Consider the following 24,510-nt stretch of genomic DNA (forward strand, 5'->3'; position numbering starts at 1 on the left):
AAGCTGCACCCAGCATGCCTGGTGCTTGGGCTCCACCTCAGACAACAGAGACAGTTTCTTTGCTTTGGCCCAAGCCATGCAGCTCCCTGGCATCACCTGGGCCTGCCGGCTCTTCAGGAGCAAACTCTTAGGCCACAAACAGGCTTTGTGTTTCTTCCCAGGGTCACTGGGTTTTATTAGTTTCCTATTGCTACTATAATAAATTATCACACACTGGCATCTTAAGCCAATACACATTTATTCTTTTATAGTTCTGAAGGGCAAAATTCTGAAATCACTTTTACTAGCTAAAATCACTTTTCGGCACCTGGGTGGCTCAGTCAGTTGAGCGTCTGCCTTTGCTCTGGTCATGGTCCCAGGGCCTGGGATCGAGTCCCGCGTAGGGCTCCCTGCTCAGTGGGGAGTCTGCTTCTCCCTCTGTCTGCCTCTCCCCCTGCTTGTGTGCACTCTCTCTCTTTCTCTGGCAAATAAATAAATAAAATCTTTAAAAGTAAAATAAAATCACTTTCACCAGCTAAAATCAAAGTGTCAGCATGGCTGTGCTTCCTCCAGAGGCTCTTGGGGAGAATCCCCATCTTTGCCTTGGGGTTTTTTTCTTCCTTCTTCAAAGATAGCAGTGTGGCATCTCTAAATCTCTCTCTCTCTGCCGAGGTCCTCACATGGCTTCCTCTCTTGTTTGCAGTCAAATTCCCCTTGACCGCCCTCTTTATAGGGACACTTATGATTACATTTAGGGCCCACCTGGATAATCCAAGGTAATCTCCCCATCTCAAAATACTTCCTGTAATCACATCTGCTCAGGCCCTTTTTCCAAATAAGGTACTGTTCTTAGGTTCCAAGGATGAGGATCCAGATATCTTTGGGGGCAGACCACTACACTGGGTTCGGAGAAGGAATCAGGACAGAGCTAATGAGATGGGGAGAGAGAGGGGCACAAGGACTCCAGAGGCAGGGAAGCACTAAGGCATATTCCCTTCCCCCTGTCAGGGCTGGATGGAGTAGGTGGCTGTTTTGTCCTGTGGTCTGGTTTATGGGCCCGGACCACTGGAGTGAGGTGGGCAGAGGAAGAGGCCCTCTCTGGGACCACAGCATTTCACCAACGAGGAGCGTGCCTGGGGGCAGCTGCAGGCTCCACCCACGAGCATTTGCATCCACCTGCTGCGTCCCTGTGGTATGTGGATCTGTGCATGCCTGGGCTTGTTTCTGAGAACCTACGTGACTTTCTGAGGGTTTGTTTGCCCCTCCCCCTGTGCCCTGGAGTCTGCACGTTTCTCCTCTGGTCTAGACATAGTCAGATCCTATTGATCTCATGTGTGATTTCACATTTAAGAGAAAAACATGTGTCTGTGTTTTTGTTTGGGTGTCTCGTGCTTAAAGGGATTTGGATTATGTCAGCACATCCACAAAGGTGACCTGTGTTTCTGCCGTGTCTCCGCAGATCTGTGTGCCACACTTGGGTACGGGTGTTTCTATGCCAGTCAGGGCTCACGGGGCTTTGCTTTCTTGGTTGGTGAAATGCTGCGCTCCTATGGAGGACCTCTAACCCATCAGCCGAAGGTGGATGCACAGGCCTCTTTCTTTCTCAGCCCTGCTCACTGGTTCAATGCAGGCCTCACCTCCATTCCACCTGATTCAGGGAGGAGAAGGCGGGGCTGCCAATATGCAAGTCAGTAGTGCTCCGATTGCAGGCTGCGGACTCCACCTTCCTCAGGTGAGATGGTGGGATAGTTTTGGGGACACAGACGATCCCTCCCCATTGTCATCATTTGGGGCATACCCAGGTTCGCCATTGCTGGCTCGGCCCCCCAGGGCCGTGTCACAGTAGAATGCAGCGACCATGGCGGAAGGTGGGGACACCCGATGGAACGCGGGCCTGTTTGGGACATACCAGGTCTGACCCCGATCCCAAGGATGTCCTGCCCACAGGAAGCACCCGTGTGAGACCAGCACGGGGCTGCTGCAGCCATGGGGCTCCCTGGCAGCTACAGCTACGGGACTCCCAGTGAGTGAGCCTAACTCAGCCGGACTCCTGGCCAGGATGATACTTCCGGGTCCAGCTCAGGAGCGACAGTGTCTTGGCGGGTGACTTTGGGCAAGCCTCCCTTTCTCAGCTGGTAAAGGGGGTGGGGGATGATGGCAGCTGGGCCAACCTAATCCTGAAGCCACACGCAGCACTGTGCCACACAGACCGTGACTCTCACTGAGGCTGTGAACCTAAATCTTCCGAAGCCATAGGGAGCCTTAGAGAAAACGCGTTTCAGATTTCGCCCACGCGGAGGCGCCGGCTCGCCGACCCGCAGGTCCCCAGCGGCAGGACGGGCGGAGTGGAGGCGCCAGGCAGCCCCCGTCCCTCTGCGGGGCTCGCGAGTCCCGGCTGAGCGCCCAGGCCTCCACCACCTGGGCTTCTGGACTGCCAGCCGCGGATGACCCCGCCCAGCGGCCGAGAGGGGCGGGGCTAGGGGCGGGGCGCGACTGTGAGGCAGGGAGTGGGCGGGACTCGGGCCGTGGGGGCGGAGTCTGACGGCGGGCGGGGACGGAGCTCTGGCGGTGGGGCGGGGAGGGGGCGGAGCTCGCGCCGCGAGGTTCCGGCCTTGGGGGCGAGGCCCCGGCCGCCCTGCCGCGTTCTGCCGCGGCGTCCCACTCTTCCGGCTTCGAGTTCCATCCGGCGTCTCCACCTTCCGCCCAGCGCAGGCTGTGGGCGGGAGGGTAGCTGGGTTCTGCCGTCGCGCGGCCCTTGCGGCGCCCGAGCCCGCAATGTCGGGCCCCAACGGGGACCTGGGCGTGCCGGTGGAGACGGGCGCGGAAGGCGAGGACGACGGCTTCGCGGAAGCAGGTGACCCAGAGGGGCTGCTGAAGCGCCCTTTGCTTTCTTAGGGCTGCCCTCCTGGGAAGGGGAAGCGGGGCCGGACTGGGGGCTTGGAAGGGACCGCAGAGCCCTCCCACCTCTCGCCCCTGGGTGCGTTGCGGCTGCGGGCGCCGGCCGGGGTTTCAGGGCGAGCACCTGCGAGTGGGTCCCCTGGAAACCGCAGCATCCGAGGGCTGCGGGCAACCGGCCCCGTTTTACAGATGGGGAAACTGAGGCCGCTTCGAGATCACTCGCCCTTTTGGCATTTGCTGCAGCCACTTCCTGCAGCCCCTGTGGAGACGGGGGCTCCTGAGGGGGTGGGGCGGGGGGGTCGTCTCGGCTTAGCAGGAGGGGCTGTCTGGGTGGGCGAACCCGCCCTGCTGAGTCAGCATCTCCTGCCACCTTTGCTGGTGTGACCCGGAGCCTTGGCGAATGTGACCTCCTTACAGAGCAGCCTGTTGCCTGCACAACACTGCGGGGAGTTGGGGGTGGAGAGAGAACCATCAGCTCCCCTCACCTTGGGGAGCCTTAGTTTCCGTATCTAAAATAAGAATAATGATTAGTGTCTCCTGCATTGAGATGTGTCAGGGTTAAATGAAGAAAAAACAAATGGAAAATATTTAATAGGTTCAAAGCATGCAGGTGTTCGGTGAGTGGTTATTTTTCCCTTTAGTGTAATAAAGATTGATTTCTCAAGTTGGAGGGCAGGACTTAGTAAATGTGAGGTAAGTATGGAGTCTGCTTTTTGTTTTGTTTGGGTAACAGCTTTATTGAGCTATAATTCACATACCATACAATGTATCCATTTAAATTGTACATGTCAGTGGGTTTTAGGATATTCAGAGTTGTGCATCCCTCACAGTAGTTTCAGAACACTTCGATCACCCCGGGTCTGCATTTAATAAAGAGGTAGAGGACCTCCCACAGGGTGGTAAGTGGTAGGCTGGCCAGTTTGCCCTGGGCACTGCAAGTGAACAGTAGCCAGATGTGTATAAGGAAGCCTGCAGTAGCAGGGAGAGCAATCAGGAAAAGCCACTCAGGTGTCACACTGAGTGGATGTTGGCAGATTCACAGGACTTAGTGCAGTGGGGAGGTGGCTGTCCCAGGCAGAAGGCAGAGGCTTAGCACTGGGAAGTGCCCTTGACACAGATCAAGCCTGGCCCCCAGTGGTGTGGAGATACCACCTGCCTCCCCCATCCTGCTTCGGGCCTGTGTCTTGTGACACAGAATGTGCAGTGTTGATAATAATGACCGTCTACTAAGTACTTGCTGTGGCCAGACCTTGTCTGAGTTTTTAATATATTGGAATCCTCACAACAACCCGGTCCTTATTCCCTTACCAAAAGACGCAGTCACGTGCTGGGGTGGAGCGGAGCTGGGACTGACACCCAAGTGCCCCTGCTCCCTCTGAATCTTGGCTGTGCCACCAACCAGCTGGAGGATCCTGGGTAGGTCCCTTCCTTCTTGGGCTTGTTTTCCCATCGGTACCACAAGGGGGTTGGACTCTAAGATCCAGCAGGGACTTTCCAGGACTCTGTCCTCTGTGAGCTGTGCCAGCTCTGGCCGATGGTGCTCGTCCCCCAGAATGCAGACACACTTGCACCCAGATCCCAGACACACTCCTCCAGCCCTGGCCTTTTCCAAACACTGTCAGCCGCTTCCCCTTTTGTCCCAGGCTGGCAGCTGAGTGAGATTATCTGAGTCATGGGCTGGCTCAGAACTGGGTCCGCAGTGGGCACAGGCCCAGACCTTGGATCCTAAGGGATACTGTGCTGCTGAGAGGCAGGTCAGGAGTGGCCATGGAGGAGGGAGTGATGGTTTCTGGTGGAGACCAAGGAAGGCTTCTTAGAAGAGGAGGCGTTTTGAGCTGGTCCTTGAATAACTCTTGTGGTTGAGGCATTCTGAGTGGCAGAGACAAGTGAGTAAAGGCAGAAAGGCCAGAAAGTCGGACGCTTCATTCAGTCATCCATCCATCCATCCATCCATTCAGCTAGTGCTTACTGTGTGACAGTGAGGGCACCAGGGAGACCGCAGTGAACACAAGAACATTCCCTGTCTCATGAGCTCTGTAGTCTGGTGTGGTAAGGACCGTGGAGGTGTGTGGAAGGCAAGGATTGGGAAAGCTCCCTGTAGCAACATCCATGCTGGGCGTTGAAGGATGACAGGGATTCATCCAGGAGAGGAGGAGGGAAGACAGAGGGGGACGCATTGCAGGCAAAGGCAGCAGCATGTTCAGGGGGCCCGAGGTGGGTAGAGGCGGGTGAGGCGGGGCTAGAGAGGGGGCAGGGCCTCGGGAGTCTGGGCTGTGCTTTTCCCTTCCGGCAGGGGGAGCCTCAGAAGGGCTGGAGAGTAGGGCCTGCCTGGGGCCAGAGGCCTTGATTGCCTGACTCGGGAAGGGGGGCTCTGGCCTCCGGGCAGCTGATAAAGGAAGCGGAAAGGAGCCTTGGCACTGGGCAGGACACGGTCTGGCTGACCTCCCCCTGACGACCTTAACCCTAGAAAAAAGGATGGTGCACTACTAAGGTATTATTTCTCCAAAGCCTTTCACTTTTGGTATCCACCCATTTTCCAGATGGTGACACAAAGGGTCAGCAAGGAGTAGGGACTTGCCCAAAGCCCTTTTGTCCTGCAGGCTGGGGGGCTGTGTGGGGGAAGGTGTCCGAACCCTGAGGAGACCTGGAACCTTGGCTCTCTTTTCCCTTCCTCCCAGAATATGCTGCCATCAACTCCATGTTGGACCAGATCAACTCCTGTCTAGACCACCTAGAGGAGAAGAACGACTACCTCCATGCCCGCCTCCAGGAGCTGCTTGAGTCCAACCGGCAGACACGCCTTGAGTTCCAGCAGCAGCTTGGGGAGGCCCCTAGTGATGCCAGTCCCTAGGTTCTGGGAGCCCCCAACCAGCCCAAACCCTGCCTCCCTGGGCTAGGCTCTGGCCTGGGCACTCACCACCTGGCTTAGATACCTTCTCAAGGGCTGGCCTACAGGTCCCCTGGTGGGTCTGCCTGCCTCAGTCACCCTTCCGGTACTCCCCTTGGCATGCCTGGGCCAGCCCCCACCACCCAACATCCCCTCCTGGGGTCAGGTGTGGGCCCACGACCCACCCACTTAGCCTGCTTGCCCAGTTCCGGGGCACTCCCCACTCTGCCCAGGCCTTGAGCGTCCATATTAAACGGGTCTCCAACAGCACTGTGCCTCTCCTCTGTATCCTGGGTGAGGACTCCACTGGCCCTCACAGGTAAACAGGGCAGTGGAGGCATTCCAGGCACTGATCATGCGCTGGTGACTCACAGGCCTGCTGGTAGGGTAGGGGTTCTTGGCCTTGTATTTCTGGATACACAGGCAGCCGGTGAGGCAGGGCTTCCTCCCTACCTGGTGCCCTCCTGGACAGCAGCAGATTCCCCAGCCCAGTTGAGAGCACGGGACGTGCTGTGTGACCCTGTGGATACACTCAGCTTCTCTCGGTCCTAGAGTCTTTCTCTACGACAGCCAACTCCTGTTCATGCTGTGTAACCTTGCTCCAGGCCTCAGTCTTCCCAGCTAGCCAGTCACAGGGTTGGTCTACCTCTAAGGGTTTTTTCAAATGAGGAAATAGCAGAACTAAAGAACCAACTCCTCCTGGGCCCCATTCGCTGATGATCCATCTTAGGGTCACCTGACAAGAAGGGTGGGCCCCTGCTATTGAACCACAAACTCAGAACCAGAGGACAGGGAGGTCCCCTTTGCCTACACTTCAGTTTCCAGAGTCCAGCTGGAGAGAGGCCAGCACAGGGGTCCAGAGCCCAGGCCTGAGGCAAATCCTGGCCACTCATCAGATGCATGACCTCTAGCAAGTCACTTGACCTCGCTAGGCCTCAGTTTCTTCACCTACAATTTGGGGACCACAATAAGACCTGCCCCCTAGGGTCCCTGTGAGGATTAAATGAGATCTGAGTTGAAGGTGAAGGTGCTTTCCTAGCCCTGACAACCCCATTAAAGAGGGAAACAGGCTGTGAGGGATAAAATGCCTTGTGACCCCAGAGGCCCTGCTTAGGGAGCCCGCCTGTGGCCTTCTGGCTCCGGCCGCCACACCATATGCCTAAAGAGGGTGGGTGTTGGCTGACAGCAGGCTGGGGTATCCCCTTCCCCTATCCACCCAGACAGAAGGGCTGGTGGGCACTGTACGGCCAAACTACCTTCTTTTATTAGATTTTCAGTAAAAACACCAACCATGTCAGAATTTCCACACAAGACTTCTAAAACGCATAGCAGACTGAGACCCAGACGGGGTGGTCCTGAGGCGCTCCCTCTATCAGGTTTTGAGGCGGGTTGAGCGCCGTGGTAGTGGGGGTGGAGGGGGTTGGGCTGTCACCTTGCTGGGGGTTTTAGCTGTGTCCTGGGTGCTGGGCTGGGTGGGTGTGCGGCCGCCAGAAGTGAACAGAGCAGTCAAGGCGTTCCGGGCGTTGATTGCACACCGGCGGCTCACGGGCCTGCTGGTAGGGCTGGGGTTCTTGGCCTTCTTGTATTTCTAGACACAGAAGGTACAGGTAAGGCAGGGCCTCCTGCCCACCTCATATGCTCCCTCCCAGCAGCTGCCTCCCCAGCCTGGCTGAGACTGCATCGGACATGCTGTGACTGTGTGTGTGTGACCCTGTATGATGCACTCAGCCTCCCCAGGCCAGAGCTCTGGAGCTAACAGCCCTGGCCCTCAGCTCCCCCCCAGAACAACAGCACAAAGAGCCGGGCCCCACCCCTGCTCAGGTTCCCTCCCTGGGCTGAGGCCAAACACAGGAGGAAGGTGGCTGCTGGCCATGCCCGGCAGCTAGGGTGGGTGGGCCGGTGGAGCAGCAGGCCCAGCTCACCTGCAGGTTCTCGAAGTGGGCCAAGGACTTGCAGTGGGAGAGCTGTGCCCCCGAGTTGCTGTGGTAGAACTTGTGGCAGATGCGGCAAATGTAGCCCATTACGGGCACCAGGAAGTCCACACCTGTGGGGCGGCAGCGTCTATGCACTTATCCCCCATGCCAACCCGGTGGCCCTCCCTCTCTAGGAGCCCATTTGCTTGCCCACCCTCCAGGTGAGAGGAGAGAAGAGGACAAGGGGAGAGGCTGCCTGGCCTCTCCTGCAGTGGGGTCAGGGCTAGGGTCTTACCGTATGCGGTATTGGGGCTATAGGTCTCCGAGCCTTTCCACTCCTCTATGGATATATCTCTGGACCTCACCTAGAAATATGCAAGTGTGGGCCTTGGTTCAAGCTTCCCCTGAGCTCCTCCCAAACGCTGGTGGGGCCTGGTTTCCACCCACATTCTTCAACACCGCCCCCTTGATTCCCAGGAGGAATATATCCGGGAGGTTGTGGGTGGCATTTTCTGAGCCTTTGCACAAGCTGATCCTGCCAGATTGTCCTTCCCAATCTATACTTTTTGAGTTCAGCTCAATCAGTCCTCTCCTCCAGGAAGCCCTCCTGCTTCCACAGTGACCATAATCCATGCCACGTGTGTGCAACACATCACGAGTGTCCTCTCTGAATCCCCTAACAACCTTCCTAGGTTCACCCATCTTACATAAGAGGAAACTGAGGTCCACGCACATTAACTCACTTGCCCAGGGTTTATAGAGGAGCAGAGTAGTTAACCCTGGTGAGCCCTAACCCTGGTTACACTCTTAACCACGAGCCCCCCGTGCCAGCTCCCTGAATTCTTGATATTGCAGTGACCTCAGTCCCAGGGGAGCTGGGTTTCAGGTGATCAGGGACTCCTCGTCTCACCGGCTGGATGCGAGCCCCTTCCAGACGAGGCCATCCAACTCCAGCCACGGCAGCCCCACCACATTTAGCAGTGCCCTCCTCACTTACCAGGCAAATGTGCCTTCCAAGGGCGACAACCACTCCCCTTTGCCACCCTGGGCTTTGGCCCACCCTCACAGCCTGAGCTGGGACCGTTACTTCTAAGCAGAAGAATTGGGGCTCCGAGAAGCCGAGGGGCTTGCCTGAGGTCAGGCCAGAGCTGATTGCATGTAACGAAGTGGCCGCACCCCTCCATGTGCCCCTCAGGCTACCCCTCACTACTCTGGACTGGCAACGGGCAAGCTCTGGGCGGGCAGGGGCCGTGCCCTCCACATATCCCCACGGCCAGCTCCAGGGCCTGGCTCAGAGCAGCTGCTTTTCATTTCTTAACACGAAGAGAACCCAAGTTCCTCCAGCTCCTCCAGCTCCTCGCTCGTGGGAGGGAGCTGGGGCGTTCGGAGTACGGGCTCTGGAGTCTCGCTTCCTGGCGTCCAAGTTGGTGAGATTCAGCCAGGAAAGCAGTGGGTACGTGCCTGGCATATAATAAACGCTCAGAAAGTGCTGACGGCTACTATCGTCATCAACCTCATCTCATGCTGACAGAATTCTGTGTACCCCGCATAGTTCTCTCCGTGCCCTTATTGGCCTAAGACACCCTTTCCCTCCCTAAACACAGGTCAAGATTTCAGCCAGGCTTCGAGGTCCTGCAGCTTGGCCACCCTGCCGTCCTCATGATGTGTATTTACACCGAGTCATAGGGAACAGAGTCCTGTTCACACTAAATCATGGCAGGCCTTACTGCCTACAAATGTCAGCACGGCGGCCCCTGGCCCCTGGGAGGCGGGGTGAGGTCCCGCCTGGGCTGGGAGTCCAGCCTCCAGCCTGCCTCCCACGCCCCCTCCGCCCCTAAGCACCTGCTTGCAGAATTCCTCCTCCACCTCGATCTCTTCTTCTTCATCTTCCTCTTCCTCCTCCTCCTCCTCATCACCCTCAAAGCAGCCCACAGCGTCCACTGTGATGAAGTGGTCCTCATCTTGACCGGCTAGCTCCTTCTCGAGCAACTTCAGCTGCCCAGGGGAATGGGCCAGGGCTCAGGTCAGCTCTGGGCACACGAGGTGCCAGCCCACCCCCACCCCCGAGAGTCCCAATCCCTCCAGACCTGCCGAGTTTAGGCCGGGATAAACCTCAGCCCACTGTGTGGTCTCGGCCAAGGCTCTGTGCCTCTCTGGGCCCATGTCCTCCGAGGGAGCTGGGGGTTACCTCCTTGGCTTTGTCCTTGTGCCCCTGGGACTTCACGTGCTCCACAAACTTGCGGGGCGTCTTGAAATAGCGGTTGCAAACAGTGCAGAAAGGTCGCAGGGATTGCTTGGCGATCTGATGAAAGGAGGGCAGGCCAAGCGGGTGGCGGGCGGTGTCCCCAGGGGCAGCCAGGCTGTGCCCAGTAACACCTCCTCTCCCACTTGCAGGCCTCCACATCTGTCATCAGCTGGTTGTGCTCCACCCCTTTCCCAGAACATGGGCACACACAGCCCCTCCCTGCGTCGTGGGCTTCGAGACGGGATGGCAGGTGGCAATGGAGGACAGACACAGGGCAGGGGGAGAGAGAAGAGCTGCCAGGAGGACCCCCACAAGCCCCATGGCAGGGAGACAGCACGTGTGGGCGCCCCTGCAGCTCATACCTTGTGGTCCTGCGTCCTGCGGTGTTGGATCAGGTCACCCATGTAGTAGACCTGGCAGGTGTTACACCAGCGCCTCGGCGGGGGCTCTCTGAATGGTGACAATTAGAACAAGGAGTGTGACACTGCTCTCGTTGGAAAGACAGCCGCTCTCCCAAGGCGCCCCATAAATGTAATGCAACTCCAACATGATGTGTTTTTAGAAACTTAACAACAGTTCTGAGATGCATCTGGAAAAATACTTAGACAAGAATAATAACCAAGGAAGCTTGGTGGGGGGTGGGGAGATTTAGAAGCATCTGGGATCCCAGGAGGCCAGCAGGGCAGTGACACACCTGAGCATATCTGGCCCCGAAAACTCTTTATCCTTCAGTTTAGATGCCCTGTAGTTCCTGGAGCTGTTCTTGCCCCGCCCCCTACTCCTGGACCTGCCCCCTACCCGTAAGCCAGACTCGCCCCTGGCACCCCAAAGGGCCATCGCCACAGCATTTTCTACAACGGACAGGGAGGACCTGATCCCTTCTGTGCCCCCGCTGAACTGTGGTGAGCTCTGGGAGGCCAGGACTCCCAGAGTCCCAGGGCCAGGCACGGGATCGGCCCCTAGTTTCTGACTGCGTTGGATGAAGGAAGGACGGGCAGCCTATGGGAAGGACTGCCATGACCTGTGTGGCCTCAGGGGCCCTGGTGAGGCTTCAAGGGAAGACAGTTCAGTGAATCTCCTGCACCTAAAGCCTGCTCGTAGGACGCGCTAAACCTTTCTAGTTTTCTTGTGTCCACAAGATAGGTTTTTATATAACCAAGCTCATTCTGCAAATGCAGATGTGAACCGTGTTCTAACCCGACGCTGCATCATACCTGTTCCCACGGTCTCAGGAACTCCCTGGTATTGTCCTTTATGAGCTACTCCACCAAGTGGATGAGCCTGAGCTAACTCATCCCACAGGAGTGGAGATTTTCAACAGTTTCCAATTAAACTTTTTCACCATGACAGTCCTCTGCAAGGAACATCTTTGGGTGTCACCTTTCCTCTGTATTTATGATTACTTCACCTAAGTATAATCCCTGGGTCCTCGAGCAGGGGAGGTTTAAGGCTTGAGAACATGCTACATGACCACATCAGGAAGTTCTTCTCAAAGCGAGAACCACCTAACAGAGGCGCCACTGCCTCTGGAGAGAGCACTCCGTCACTCAGGGCATGCAAGCAGCAAGCTCCAAGCTGTGACCCTCTGTGAGCGCTCCTGGCAGAGTCCCCAACCACTGGGCGTGCGATGGGGTTGGATTCGGGCTCCCTAGGCTTCTTTCATTTTGATTCTGAACTAGCTGCTAACATTCTGAAATTGGGAGATTTCCCATACAAAGCTGGGTTTCTCGATGCTCCAGAACAATCAGGAGACCTGGAGCGGAGGAGCAGCTGTCCTGTGAGACAGAGCCCAGGTCCCCCAGCCTGGCCCGAGGCAGTGCTGACCTGCTTCTCTCCTCCCTGTAGGCCTCTGTGACTGCCCACAGGATGGTGAAAGGTCTTCCAGTGTCCACCAGGCCTCCTCAGCCCAAGAGCTAGTCCTGGACTCCAGGAGGGCTCACATTTTGGATCAATGACGCGCCCATGACAATGAAAGGGGGACAGGCAGGGTAGCTGTAACTTCAAGCCACAAGATGACTGATCCCCGGGTGGGGTCAGCACATATGCCAGGGAAGCAGGCGTCTGTGCCACCACCCGCTTCCTTCCCATGTGGGAAGTGCCTAGATGGCACCTTAAGAGACTATCTAGTTCATGAACTCTTGCACTGCACCCTTTACCAGGCCATCTCACAGATGAGGAAAACTGAGGCCCACAGGTCCACAGTTAACAGTGTGACGAGGCCTCCGGCGGCGACCAATATGTAACCCAAAGGCAGACCTTGCAGGTGGTGGACTCAGGGCCCCTCTCGGCCTTGCCTGGCCTGCAAGACCGTCTACCCCCCAGCACGGAGCCTCCGAGACCCCCCACTCACTCGTCCTCTCTCTCTAGCACATCCCGGGGCACGGGCAGCAGGGACAGGAGGCAGGCCTGGCTCATGTGCTGGATCTCCCCGAGCCGCTGCTGGTGCTGGGCCCCTGACATGTGGTTCTGGAACTCCTGCAGTGGGATGAAGAGTGAGCCCTGGAGCGACGAGCGAGGGTGGGGCCCGGGCAGGCAGCCTGTGGCCTCAGCTTCATGGCCACTGTGTCGCCGCCGCCGAGGCCATCTGTCTCACAACAGCCCTGTGGGGGCCAGAGGAGGATGGCGACCTGAGGCCCCGAGTGAGCACACAGCAGCCAGAGCTCCTGCTGTTTCTCCTGGACACCGTGTGAGCCCCTCGCAGACAAGGAGCAGTCCGACTGACCTCCAGACCCCACTGCTCTGCTCAGGATGACACAGGCTGCAACGGCAAATGGTCATAACAATACGAGCAGAATGCTCTTGTTAAGGCACCACGCTCGCTCTGGGCTGGGCCGGGGGTTCGTGATTTCAATGTCAAGTCACTGAATCCTCGGAGCCTCCCAGCAAGGTGGGTTCTTGTTTTTTTGTTTTTTTGAAGATTTTATTTGAGAGAGAGAGAATGAGAAAGAGAGAGCATGAGAGGGAAGAGGGTCAGAGGGAGAAGCAGACGCCCCGCTGAGCGGGGAGCCCGATGCGGGACTCGATCCCGGGACTCCAGGATCACGACCTGAGCCGAAGGCAGTCACTTAACCAACTGAGCCACCCAGGCGCCCAGCAAGGTGGGTTCTAAATGCTTCTTCATCTGAAGCACGAGCAAACAGAAGCATAAGGAGGGGAGTTCACCTTCTGACGTCTATGCAGCTAGTCAGGGCTGATTCAGACCTGGCCTGCTGCACTCGCGGATACTAACTTCTTGGCTGGTCAGGAAATGTTTCCAGAGCAGATGCACAGCTGCCGTGGACGGCGTGGACGGCGCTCACGGGGCCCACGGGGCCACTCGGGCACGCCCTACAGACACCCCCACTCTGCCCAGCAGAACCCCCCGTCCCCGGCCCACAGTACCTGCTGGCTGCTACAGTTGGCCTTACAAAGGTAGCAGAAGAACTGGAGGGTCTGCTTAGAGGGTGTGCTGGCGGCGGCCAGGGCGGCAGACGCAGAGTCGCCAGCGCGGGGCATGGGGGTGACGGGGACGGTGCTGAAGGCCCGGCTGTCACTGCTCTGCAGGATGGTGACCTTCAGGGAGCCCCCGGCACCCCACACCTGCACCGGGAGCAGGGGCAGAGCTACCACCCGCGGGGCACCTGTGGTGGGCCCGCCCCTGGGCCAAACGCCCGTGAGTGGCATCTCCCCGGACCCTCCTGACAGCCCCCTTCACAGATGGGGAAACGGAGGTGCTGAGCTGGTAGGTGACTGCCCAGGCTCACAGAGCTGGGGCGGACGACAGCCGGGACTCAAACCTAAGCCCACCCAACTGTGAAGTCCACCCCGCCCCACCCTCCTGTGAGAGATGGAGAAACGGAGGCACAAAGACAGAGCGGTTTTGGCTGCAGTCCCCCTATGAGGCGGAGCAGGAACCCGAACCGCATGCAGAGGCTTTCGCTCTGTGCTCTCCCCGCTAGAGCAAAGCTCCCCCTGTGAGGGGACCAAGGGCTCTAGTTTGGGGATGGGCAGGCTGGAAGGGACTTGTCGCCAAAAGTACCTCCAGTTCTTCAGAGCAAAGGCACGTGAAACAGTCAAGCCCAGTCTGCTCCGCCCACAGGCCAGGGGTGGTGGGGAAACGTGAGGGGCCCGGAGGAGTGGGGGCGCGCAGGCCCTCCCGCGCTGGGCCCGCGGTACCCGAGCAGCCCCAGTAGCACGTTGACCCACCCCTAGCATCTCTCTTGCTCGTTTTTCACATTCTCCCACATCCAGGCCACTGGTCAAGTCCTCCTGGCTCTCCACGCTGACCTGGGCGCCACCTGGCTCTGGAGAGGCCTCCTCCAGGCCTGAAACAATAGATGGGTCCATCTCCCACCGGGCCCCAAGGGACCTGGGCCTGACAGCCCCTTCTCTATCCACAGCCAGGACCCTGAAGCCTCTGGTGGGGACAACCCCGAGCCCTGGTCAGGACCACAGGGCGCCAGGGAAGGAGCCAAGGGCCCGGGCAGAGCTGTCCCATCATGGAGCAACTGGGAACCAGTGCTCACTTACCGGCTCCACTATCTCCCTTATCAGGCGGCGTCTCGAGCACCAGGCAATGATCCGGAACCGACGCTGGCTCTAGGGCCGGCACCGACACCCGTGGCGGGGGCTGAGGCTGTCCCTCAGTCTGGTCAGGCGGCTGGCCTGGCGACGGCCCTGGAGGTTGCCTCGGGGGCTGCTCCGGGGACTGGGCCTGAGGACACGTCTGCGTCTGTGCCTGCTTCTGCGGCTGTGGCGGCGGCGGGGGCTGCGGACGTGCCTTCGGCGGCACCTGTCTCTGCAGCTCCGCCTCCTTCCGCAGCGGCTGCGGCCCCACGTGGTCCGGGGAGGTCTGTGTCTGCGCCTGCTTCTGCAGCCTGCGCTGCACCGGGGCGTCCGCGGGGGGCGTCAGTGGCTGCGCCTGCGCCTGCGCCTGCACCGGGGCCTGGATCTGCAGAACCCGGGGCTGCAACGGTGGCAGCACTCGGGCTTCCGGCGGCTCAGGCAGCAGCTCGGGTGTCTGTGTCTGCTTCGGGGCTGTGGTGCGGGCCCGAGGCTGGACCTTCGCCTGCAGCTGCCCGGGGGGCCCCCTCTCTGTGGGCAACTCTGAGCTAGGGAGGATCAAGAGATAGCTTCCTGTGTCTCCCAGTTGACCCCAGGGGCTCCTCAAAAAGACCAAGATCCACGTTCAGTCCTAGTTCTAGCACGTACAAGCTGGGCATTTGCGGAAGGGCCTGCCGCTCTGCGGACCCCAGCCGCGCCTAAATAAATTGGGAGGATCACTGAGCCCCACCTCCCACAATCTGCTAATATGTATCCAAGGCCCTCTAAAGCCGCCCACCCTCTGCCCACTCTGAGGTCCCAGATGCACATGTTCACCTCTCCAACCTGGCCACCCAGGCTGCCTCTGGGTGGCTCAGTCCCAGGGAAGACACTGGAGACTCTCTAACTGGGCGCCCTCCCAAGTAAGATGCAGATTTGGGTTCGACCTTCCTGCAAGCCAGACGCCAAGGCCCTTTCCTTCTTCCAGCTCCCTGAAGGGTCCTGACCCCCCCACCTACACCCACCCCCAGCCTTCGCAAGAATGAGGGTACAGGGCCCCTGGGCCCCAGCGGGTTTTCAGCATCCGTTACCTCTTTGACCTCTTAGCTGGTGGCTCAGATGCCTCACAAGACTCAGGCAAAGGGGCTAGAGTGCGTTTCTCCGTAGTGATGTCATCCGGGCAGGGTGGGGAATCTTGGTCTGGAACAGAGGACAGATGAGTGACTGCCAAGCCGATGCCGTATAGAGCACAAGCTAGCTCCGAGAGACAGGGTCTGGGCTCCCCCTGCACCAAGAGCCCTGCCCCCCAGGTCTGCCTCCATCACTGACCCTGCACCCACCTGCCCCAACCCATGGCCCCTTCCAAAGGGCCAGCAGCCTCCCTCTCTTACCTTCTGGTGTGTTTGTTCGGGACTCGACAGCTTCCTCAGACCCCTCTGGGGGGTCTGACTTGTCTTCCACAGGTATCGTCTGAGAAGAAGAATCCTGCTTCCTTTCAGAAACTGGTTCTGACATCTGCCGCCCACCCGTGTAAGTACACCCTGGCCCAAGAGCAGCTGTGACGGGCCCCTAGGGGATGAAGGCGCCCAGGGATCCGGGGACCTCTGGTGAGGCCTGGCCCAGAGCTTCCCACAGATGATCCTAAGCACCCCAGGAATCGTGTCTAGGAGGGTCCATCTAGCTGCCTGGCTGTTAACCCAGATTTGGGGGATACAGAGGGGCCCTCCTGACTCCCCAAGCACCTTCTCCACGAAGCAGCCAGCAGGATCCTTCTAAAATGCAAACCTGACCATGTCTTTTGCCTCTTTCAGTCAGAAATCCTGCTGTATTCCTCTGACTCTAGAGTACTCCTTCCTTACCCAAGCCCAAAACCACCACCCCATCTGACCTCTGCCCCCATGCCATCTCCAGCCAGCTTCCCCCCCTCCCCCTCTCTATGCCCACACTGGCCTTCTCTCTGGTTCCCCAAAGTCCTAGGCCTTGTCCTGCCCCAGGCCTTCACCCAGAGCCTCACAGGCACTTCTTCCAGGAAGCCCTCCTGACCCCAGAGTAGACCCTTAATATGGGTTCCCAGAGGAGCTTGGGCTTCCTTTCTGTGGCATTTTCCACAGTCTTAATTAATTGGTGGGAACATTATTTGCATGAATGTCTCACTACTGCTACCACCCTCCTCCCCAGCCTAAGACCTCCAGGAGGGTCAGGCAGATGTACCATCTGCACCACAGAGGCCCCTACAAGACTCAGAGATGTTTGCTAAATAAATGCACGGCTCCAGCTGGTCCTGGGCATTCCAGTTAGCCCCAAGAGCCTGCCTGCAGGACACCTCAAACTATGACAATGCTCGGTGTCATCTGTATCTCCATGTGTTTGCAAAGAGAAACATTCGGTCAGTAAGATTACTGGTAGCGTTGGGATGTGGAAAAAGTTGCATCGGACATTCATGAATATCTGAAATTTGGGAAACCCTAGACAAGGCCCACTTACCCCCCTCTTTTTACAGATGGGGAAACTGAGGACAAAAAGGGACGTGACCTGCCCGAAGGCCCGGCGTGAGCCACGTGGGTGGAGCTGGGCTGATAGCCAGGTATGACCTTCCGACTCCCCTCCCCACCCACGGCCCCCCTAGCCACCACTCACCTTGCGCTGGGGTGGGGTGGAGGAGGGGGTGCGGGCCTGTTTCTGCGGAGTCCGCCCTGAAAGGTTGATCTGGGAGGGATTCATGGGGACCCCGACAGGAGGGGGACCCAGCAAGGACTGCCGAGTGGCCTGGGGGAAGAACTGCTGTAGATTTGGGGTGGCCAGCTGGGGGGGTGTGAGGCTGGGGGCCGTCAGGTTCGGGGCTGCCAGGTTGTAGCCACGGAGGTTCCCTGCGGGCAGGAAGAAGGGAGAAGAGAGGTTACAATGTGGTTGGATGGTAGAGGCCAGAGTCAGGTGTTCAGCCCCCCAGAGCATCACGGAAACAACACAGATGACTTTGACAGGGAAGCTTCCCACACAGCAGCCAGAGGAGAGAGATGAGAGCCAAAGGCCCACTCCCACCTTGGGCATTCGTAGTGAGGGGGCTTTAGGGCTGGTTTTCTGCTGAGGAGGAGAGGGACACCCTGATCAGCAGCTTGTGCAACCCCACTCACCCTCTGGCACGCTTTGGGGCACACCTTAAGGTGTGTGAAAGACCCAGCACAGTACCCATAGGAAGAGCCAGCAAGTTGACTGACTGGTCCCTGGAATATTAAGACACTGCCCTGGGGCGCCTGGGTGGCTCAGATGGTTAAGCGTCTGCCTTTGGCTCAGGTCATGATCCCAGGGTCCTGGGATCGAGCCCCACATCGGGCTCCTGGCTCAGCGAGGAACCTGCTTCTCCCTCTCCCTCTGCCTCTCTCCCTGCTCATGCTCTCCCTCTCTCTCTCTCTCTCTCTCTGTATCTGTGTCTCAGATGAATAAATAAAATCTTAAAAAAAAAAAAAAAAGACACTGCCCTATCCCCCCCACCCCATCAAAGGTCTACTGGGAACCAGGCAGTTGCTAAGCACTTTGCGTGCACGGCCTCCGTCACTCGGCTCAGCCACCATCAGGGTAGGTACTGTGATCTCTACCAATGACAAAATAGACACAAAGTGGAGGTGTAGCTTGCCCAGGGTCTCTGCTTATTCTGCCTTCACTCCTCTCCACCTGCCTAAATCCTTCCATAGCTCCCTGCTGCTTGGGAAGGAGCTCGTCCCTCACCTCGCGGGGGTCCGGCCCTGCCCTCCTCCCAGACCTCCTTTCTTGCCATTCTCCCCACACATGCACCCACTAGACTCCAGCCATGCTTCTGTGCATCCCTTAACAAGCCTGGTTTCTTCCCGCCTCTGGGCCTTTGCAGATGCTGTTCCTTCTGCCTGGGCTATTCTGCCCCCACTACTTCCTGGTCATCCTTCAGATCTCCCTTTAGGTGTTTATCTTCTGAGAGGCCTTCTCAGAACCACTCTGTGTCCCCAGAGGCACTAGCTTCCCTGTTCTAGGACCAACTACACAATTTCCTGTCTGCTTCCCACTGTCCACAACCCAACCACCCTGGGAACTCCTATAAGGGCAGGTGCCTCATCTAATTCAGAGGCCTAGTGCTCAGGAAGTGTTTGAACCATAAGAGACAATCCAAATCCTTGCTCCAACACTGGGACGGGAACCATAGGGATTGAGGACATGGGTCAAATGTGTTCTCATATCTAGTTCCAGCCCTATAGCCCAAGCTCTGCGACCCTGAGCAAATCAATTCCCCCTTCTTAGCCCCAGTTCCCTCATCTGTACAATGGGATAATTATAGCACTTGACTCACTGTTTTATGAGGACTCAATGAGATATACAAGTGTGCCTGGGATCCAGTAAGTGTTCAAGTAACATTAACTTAAAACAAAACAAATACATGTACACATATGTGCAGAGAGAATGCCAACCGGCTATTAAAAATAGTAAGATCAAGAGATCTCAAAGCTCTAAAAGAAAAATGGACAAAGGACATGGACAAGTCACAAAAAGAAATATGAATGTTTAACAGACAAATAAAAAACGTTTGACTGAACTAGCACTCCAATAAATGTAAACTAAAACATTAATGATGTAGCTTTTTGCCAACCAAGTTAGTAAATCATGTGTATATATATATATATATATAAAAAGCATATAATACCCAGTGTTGCCGTGGGCATGGTGAGACCGGTACTGTCATACGTGGCTGGTGGCATTGCAAACTGGTCCAGTCCTTTGGGAAAGCAAGTTGGCAATACTTATCAAGAGCCATAAAACATCCATCCCCCGACGCAGCTTTTCTACTTTTCGGAATATGTTCTAAGAAAATCGTCTCAAACATGATATTCATGCCCATGTTATTTAAAACAGAGAAAAAAGAAAAAAGAAAAAACAAAGCGGAGTGGGGAGAAAAAGGAAGCAGCTGAGTTTAGGTACATGAGGGCTTGCCCTCCAGTGGAATACAAACAGCTTTTAAAAAAATAATCTTCACAGACACTGTCAAATCATCTGGTAAATGATCATGCTATTCTATTCCGTGAAAAAGAAGTAAAAGACAGCCTTTCAGTTCCATGTCAATAACCAACCACAATCATATACAAATTCCCAAGTTTGGGCCTAGGAAAAAATGGGAGGAAATACACCAAAACCGTGACAGGTGTTTTTTGTTTTTGTTTTTGTTTTCCTTCAGAAGGTGAGTGAGTCTATGACAATTTGGGTTTCCTTATCCTCTAAAAATAATTTTTTTCACTTTTCTTTGATGAGTGTGATCTTTAAAATAGGAAAGAAAAAGGGGGAAATACATATGTATACATTGTGTGTGCTTTTCTCTCTCCACCTGCCATCGATCGACTGCCATCGATCATTTGTAAATCAACTCCAGGACATTCCATGCGTATGTGGCAGGGCTGAGAGTGACAGCCATCACATCTTCTGACCTGGCAGCATAACCAGCTGGATGGCAGGACAGCCTAGTATCTAAGAACAGAGTTGTGTAGCAAGACCTGGGCTCTAACTCTCCCTCTAATCCACACCTACTCCCTGTGTGACCCTAGGCACATGATTCTTCTCTAGGCCTCAGTTTTTTCATTCGTAAAATGGGAGCACGAGTGTATCTCACCCCCCACCCCCAGAGTTGTCAGCAGAGTCGAGGAACTGTGTTTGTAAAGGTCTCAGCACAGTGCACCGCCCAGAAGGACCACACAGCAAGCCACAGCTACCGTGCAGGAGGGGCTGGGTCTGAACATGAGCTGGCCCTAGGTCACTGGGCTCCTAAATTAATACCGAAAGGGCTTGATATCCCAGAGCTGCATCTTAGGAGGAAGAGCTGAGAGACTGCTCTCCACATGAGGACACTGAGACGAGGACACAGGCTTACTACATATGGCTAGAAGCACCCACACAGAGATCCAGGGGGTCAGAAGGCTCAGGCTTCATCTAGCTGCATGACCCAGGGCAAATGACTTCCCCGAGCTCTGGACCTCAGCTTCCTCATCTGTCAAATGGGATGTGGAAGAGAGTGATCCAAAGAGATCTTTTCCTCCATCATTTCATCTAATCTGAACGGGAGTGAGCTGTGCTGAGTACTGCCCACAGAGCCAGCACCATGGCCAAGGGCACACCTCTGCGATCAGACAGAGCTGCGTCCAGCTGAGCAACTTTGGGACTTCCACCTCCTGGAGCCCCAGAGTCCGCATCTGCAAACTAGGGCGCCGAGAGTAGCTCCCTCTCAGAGTTAGCGTGTGGATTTGGTGAGATTGAGTGCAAATGGGGATGCCAGGGCACCACCCCTGAGTTGCAGTGAGAAGGGGCCAGTCCTACCTTGCAACTGCTGCAAAAGCAAAGCTCTCTGTAGCACAGAGCCGTTGAGGAGGGAGGCGGAGTTGGCACCTTGGAGATTCAGAAGCTGCTGCTGTGGCTGCTGCTGGGGAAGCCCCCTGTGTGTTGGGAGGGGGTGTCAGAGGACTCTGGGAGAGTCAGAGCCTCCCTCTTCCCTCACCTCCACTCTCTGCCCCTCTCTACCGCAGACAGAAGAACCTCGTAAGGTGGGAACTAATGGCTTCCAGGACTGAAACAGGGATGTCCCTGGGAGAAAGGGCTGGGATGGGGTCTCCACGACGGGTCTGAGCGGCAGGGCTGAAGCCGCCCACCCCTCCAGAGGGGAACTCACCGGCTGACGGCCATGGGCAGTGGGGCTTGCGGCGGGGACTGCTGCAGCAGCTGCAGGAGTTGCTGCTGCTGGAGCTGCTGGAGCTGCTGCTGCTGCTGCTGGTTGAACATGGTGGCTGAAGGAAGGACACGGAGTAAGGCAGGACCCCTGTGTCCGCGCCTATCCACTCCTGCCCGTGGCCCTCAAACACCTGCCCGCTGAGGTCACGGCCACACTGCAGTCCTGCCAAGAGCATGCCGCATTCGCACCCCCATGCTTTCAATAAACCCCCCCTCCCGCCACTTTCCCGCAAATCCTGCCAACAGTCCCTCCCTCAAACGCCCAACCCCGCCCGCCATCTCCCCCACTCCCATGGCTCGGTTCTTCCAGGGGCGTCCGACGCAAATGCAGCTTCCCCGCCCCCAGCCTTTCTCGCGTCGTCACGCCCCGATGCCAGCCCCTCTCCACACCCCCACCCCTCCCTCATGCCCCCTTTTGTCAATAACAGCACCCCCAACCTTTCGCTTTGGCCTCTGAACAAAGTGGGAGGAAGGCTTCCCTCCCCCACTCCGCTAAGCCCTTCCTCTGCAGATCCAGCCAGCATTACACATCAAATCCGGCCACCCCACCTGCCCGCGACGCCCGCAGCCTCCATCCAAGTGGCCCCTAAGCCTTGCGTGCGTCCACCAGGCGCTCTCGGCCCGCGCACTTCGCTTCCCCAAACCCCCGCCCAATCGCCCCGCCCCCACTGGCAGAGCCGACTGGGCCGCTGGAACTCGCGGCTCCGCCGGGGCCTGGCCGCTTGAAAGGCTGGTCTGCGGGCCTGGCCGCCGCAGCGCCCTCTGGAGGACCGGAGGACCCAGTGCCGCTAGCCGCGCCGCGAGGTCCTGTCCCGCGCTCAGGTCTCGCTGCGGGGACGGAGCCCGCTTACCCGGCGCCTCGGCTGCGGCCGGCGCGGCTGGGGGCTGCGAGGGGGCCCGAGGCGGCGCAGGCCTTCCGCCCCGCGTCCTCCTGCCCGGGAACCGGCGGCTCCGAGCCCGAGGTCTGTCTGTCTCCCGGAGGGGTCTGTCGTCTGGCGGGGACATCGCGGGCGATTTCGAGAAGGACCTTCCCCAACCGACATCCCCGGGCCGCCACTGTCCCGCGATCCAGGGGGACATCCCAGCGCGGGGCTGGGGTGGGAGGGGCCGTGCAGCCGGCCGCGGCACATTCGGGGACCGAGACCCGGCAAGAGGGTGACAGGCACAGCGAACAGAAGGTCCGTCTCAAGGTGTTTCTTCGATTTGACTCGGGACGGGGTGAGGAGGGCTGAGTTCAATTATGAAAAACGGCGCTCATCCTGAGCCTGAAATTGTCCTGCCCCGAGGACACTTTAATGACGACTCGGTCCCTCATCCCGGCGCCCCTCTCCTTGGTCCCCACATGGAGTCACTGAGCCAAACAACCTGTGGTCACTCAAATAGCGATCCCTTTTCCTTTTTCTGTTACCAAAATTGGTCCCTAAAGGTAACAACAACCCGGGGCAATCGGCTTCTTTTGCAAGAAGCGCCGATTGTGCGCGGGGCACGGCGCACGGTGGCGCTAGAGGCGTGCAGATTGGAGGCCGGCCCAGCGCGCTCGGCCGCGGAGGCCCGAGGGAGTCAACCAATCCCTGCAGTCGTGTGACAAGCGCTGCCCTAAAGCTCTGGACCCGCTCCACTGCAGCCCCGGGCGGCCGCACCGGTGCCTAATTCCGCCTGGATTTAGAGGCGCGAAAGTGGCTCAGCGTGGCCACAGCACGAGGCAGGGGCCGGAGTCAGTAGGACGTCGCGCCCTTGGGTGGAAGGGCAGCCTGGACCGTGGGAGCTTTGAAGGCCTGGCCTTGGGCATAATTTATCCTGAAGGGCGGGGAGCGCTAAGGAAGGGTGTGACAGCATCACATGCGCCCGGATTAGAAAACTCACTTGGTGAGAACCAAGACGGAGCCAATGGGGAGGGAGAGAAGGGGCCGAGTCAAGATCGCTTAGGCTTCCTTCCAACCAGGTCCAAGCACGCTGACATCCTGGTCTGGGTGCTAGCAGAAGTTGGAGAAGTTGAATCCGGGCTCCACAACCTTCTGGCTAGGCGAGTCCAGCCCCCGGGAGAGTCCTCTCCGAGCAGGTTCTTCGTCTATAAAATGGGTGTTCCCTCCCAGGGTGTGTGTGAGGATAATATTACGTAATGCTTAGCGCTAGCCCTTGGCAGAGTGAGTTTAGCAAATTGCTAAAGTAAAAACAAACAAACAAGAAAACTAAAAATAAGGCTCATGCTGGTGATTCTGTGTTGATTCATTTTTCTAAAAAGCAACCTGCAAATTCTCTTATCAAGATTGAGCGTGGGGGCGCCTGGGTGGCTCAGTTGGTTAAGCGACTGCCTTCAGCTCAGGTCATGATCCTGGAGTCCCAGGATCAAGTCCCGCATCTCCCTGCTCCGCAGGGAGTCGGCTTCTCCCTCTGACCCTCCCCTATCTGGTGCTCTCTCTCAAATAAATAAAATCTTTTTTTTTTAAGGTTTATTCACTGGAGACGCAGAGAGAGAGAGAGAGAGAGAATATGAGCAGGGGGAGAAACAGGGAGGGGGAGAAGCAGGCTTCCCGCTGAGCAGGGAGCCCTATGCGGGGCTCCATCCCAGGACCCTGGGATCATGACCTGAGCCGAAGGCAGACGCTTAACCATCTGAGCCACCCAGGCGCCCCTCAAATAAATAAAATCTTAAAAAAAAAAAAAAAAGTTCTCGAACGTGTTCTGCCCTTTGACCTGGTAACCCCTCTTGTAGGAAACGTGCCCAAGAAAATAATCAGAAAGGAGAATTTTTAAAGCCAGCAGGTCATTCATGGAAACATTATTTATAATAGCTACCTGGAAAGTAATCAACCTTAGGAGAACAGCTAAGTAAATCATGGTGTCTGCCTCTTAAGGAATAGCACACAGCCCTCAGAAATTACGCTTTCAAAGGTTATGTAAACACCCACGATATGATATGAGGCTACAAAATTGCACACACATTTATGATGCTGGTTTTGGAAAAAATAAATATATGTGTGTAGTGGGCTCGTGGGGGGTTTTCACTTTCCTTTTTTCTAATTTGCTGTAATTGGTTTGGATGACTTTATCATGGGGAGGGAATGGAACATTTTTTAGAATGTATATAACTTTGTGCTGACTCCTTGAAGACCAGACAAGATAATGGCTGGTAACTCTCTGGGGACACTGTTCAGGGCAAGACGCATGTTAATTGCTTTTAACCAATCCCTTGCTGGCAAAGCCCCCCAATGGACTATGCTCAGAGGGAGAAGGGAGGCCCTGTCTCTTTGCATCTGAAATGAAGTCTGAGGCTGTAGCATCACCTGGAGGTCTCTTACTTGCCTCTAATTTGAGCTGCACCGTTATCACCCAAT

General features: G+C 56.9%; 2 protein-coding genes across 6 annotated transcripts; one reads left to right on the plus strand and one right to left on the minus strand.

Annotated features, from left to right (window-relative positions):
* Nucleotides 1–2,589: 2,589 nt before the first annotated feature.
* Nucleotides 2,590–7,097, plus strand: BBLN (bublin coiled coil protein). The gene is made up of 2 exons (XM_028107663.2): nucleotides 2,590–2,833; nucleotides 5,556–7,097. Exons 1-2 carry the CDS (start codon nucleotides 2,755–2,757, stop codon nucleotides 5,726–5,728), a joined length of 252 nt encoding a protein of 83 aa, XP_027963464.1. The 5' UTR covers nucleotides 2,590–2,754; the 3' UTR covers nucleotides 5,729–7,097.
* On the minus strand, nucleotides 3,599–21,852 carry CIZ1 (CDKN1A interacting zinc finger protein 1). 5 transcript variants are annotated; one of them, XM_028107659.2, is made up of 18 exons: nucleotides 21,725–21,852; nucleotides 21,117–21,231; nucleotides 20,768–20,883; nucleotides 19,110–19,181; nucleotides 17,081–17,310; nucleotides 15,835–15,928; nucleotides 15,535–15,643; nucleotides 14,432–15,012; nucleotides 14,108–14,226; nucleotides 13,304–13,501; nucleotides 12,273–12,397; nucleotides 10,285–10,372; nucleotides 9,866–9,979; nucleotides 9,520–9,672; nucleotides 7,973–8,042; nucleotides 7,687–7,808; nucleotides 7,197–7,352; nucleotides 3,599–4,746 (listed from the first exon to the last, which is right to left on the minus strand). In XM_028107659.2, exons 2-18 carry the CDS (start codon nucleotides 21,224–21,226, stop codon nucleotides 4,633–4,635), a joined length of 2,571 nt encoding a protein of 856 aa, XP_027963460.1. In that variant the 5' UTR covers nucleotides 21,227–21,231; nucleotides 21,725–21,852; the 3' UTR covers nucleotides 3,599–4,632. The 5 variants fall into 5 exon arrangements, with proteins under 5 accessions (XP_027963460.1, XP_027963461.1, XP_027963459.1 ...); XM_028107660.2 differs by having other exon boundaries at nucleotides 15,835–15,913; nucleotides 21,117–21,338; XM_028107658.2 differs by having other exon boundaries at nucleotides 21,117–21,338.
* Nucleotides 21,853–24,510: the final 2,658 nt, after the last annotated feature.

Source organism: Eumetopias jubatus, unplaced genomic scaffold (genome assembly GCF_037043125.1).
Source record: "Eumetopias jubatus isolate StellerSeaLion01/CBP00866 unplaced genomic scaffold, mEumJub1_p1.0 scaffold_15, whole genome shotgun sequence".
Classification (NCBI taxonomy): domain Eukaryota; kingdom Metazoa; phylum Chordata; class Mammalia; order Carnivora; family Otariidae; genus Eumetopias; species Eumetopias jubatus.

Bases quoted from the DNA above. Each gene is read 5' to 3' on its own strand.
- BBLN (XM_028107663.2), top strand. From the start codon at position 2,755: ATGTCGGGCCCCAACGGGGACCTGGGCGTGCCGGTGGAGACGGGCGCG. The intron at 2,834-5,555 runs GTGACCCAGAGG...CCTTCCTCCCAG, and splicing joins CGACGGCTTCGCGGAAGCAG to AATATGCTGCCATCAACTCC.
- CIZ1 (XM_028107659.2), bottom strand. From the start codon at position 21,226: ATGTTCAACCAGCAGCAGCAGCAGCAGCTCCAGCAGCTCCAGCAGCAG. The intron at 15,013-15,534 runs GTAACGGATGCT...GATCCTCCCTAG, and splicing joins CCAGCTAAGAGGTCAAAGAG to CTCAGAGTTGCCCACAGAGA. The intron at 14,227-14,431 runs GTAAGTGAGCAC...CTATTGTTTCAG, and splicing joins TAAGGGAGATAGTGGAGCCG to GCCTGGAGGAGGCCTCTCCA.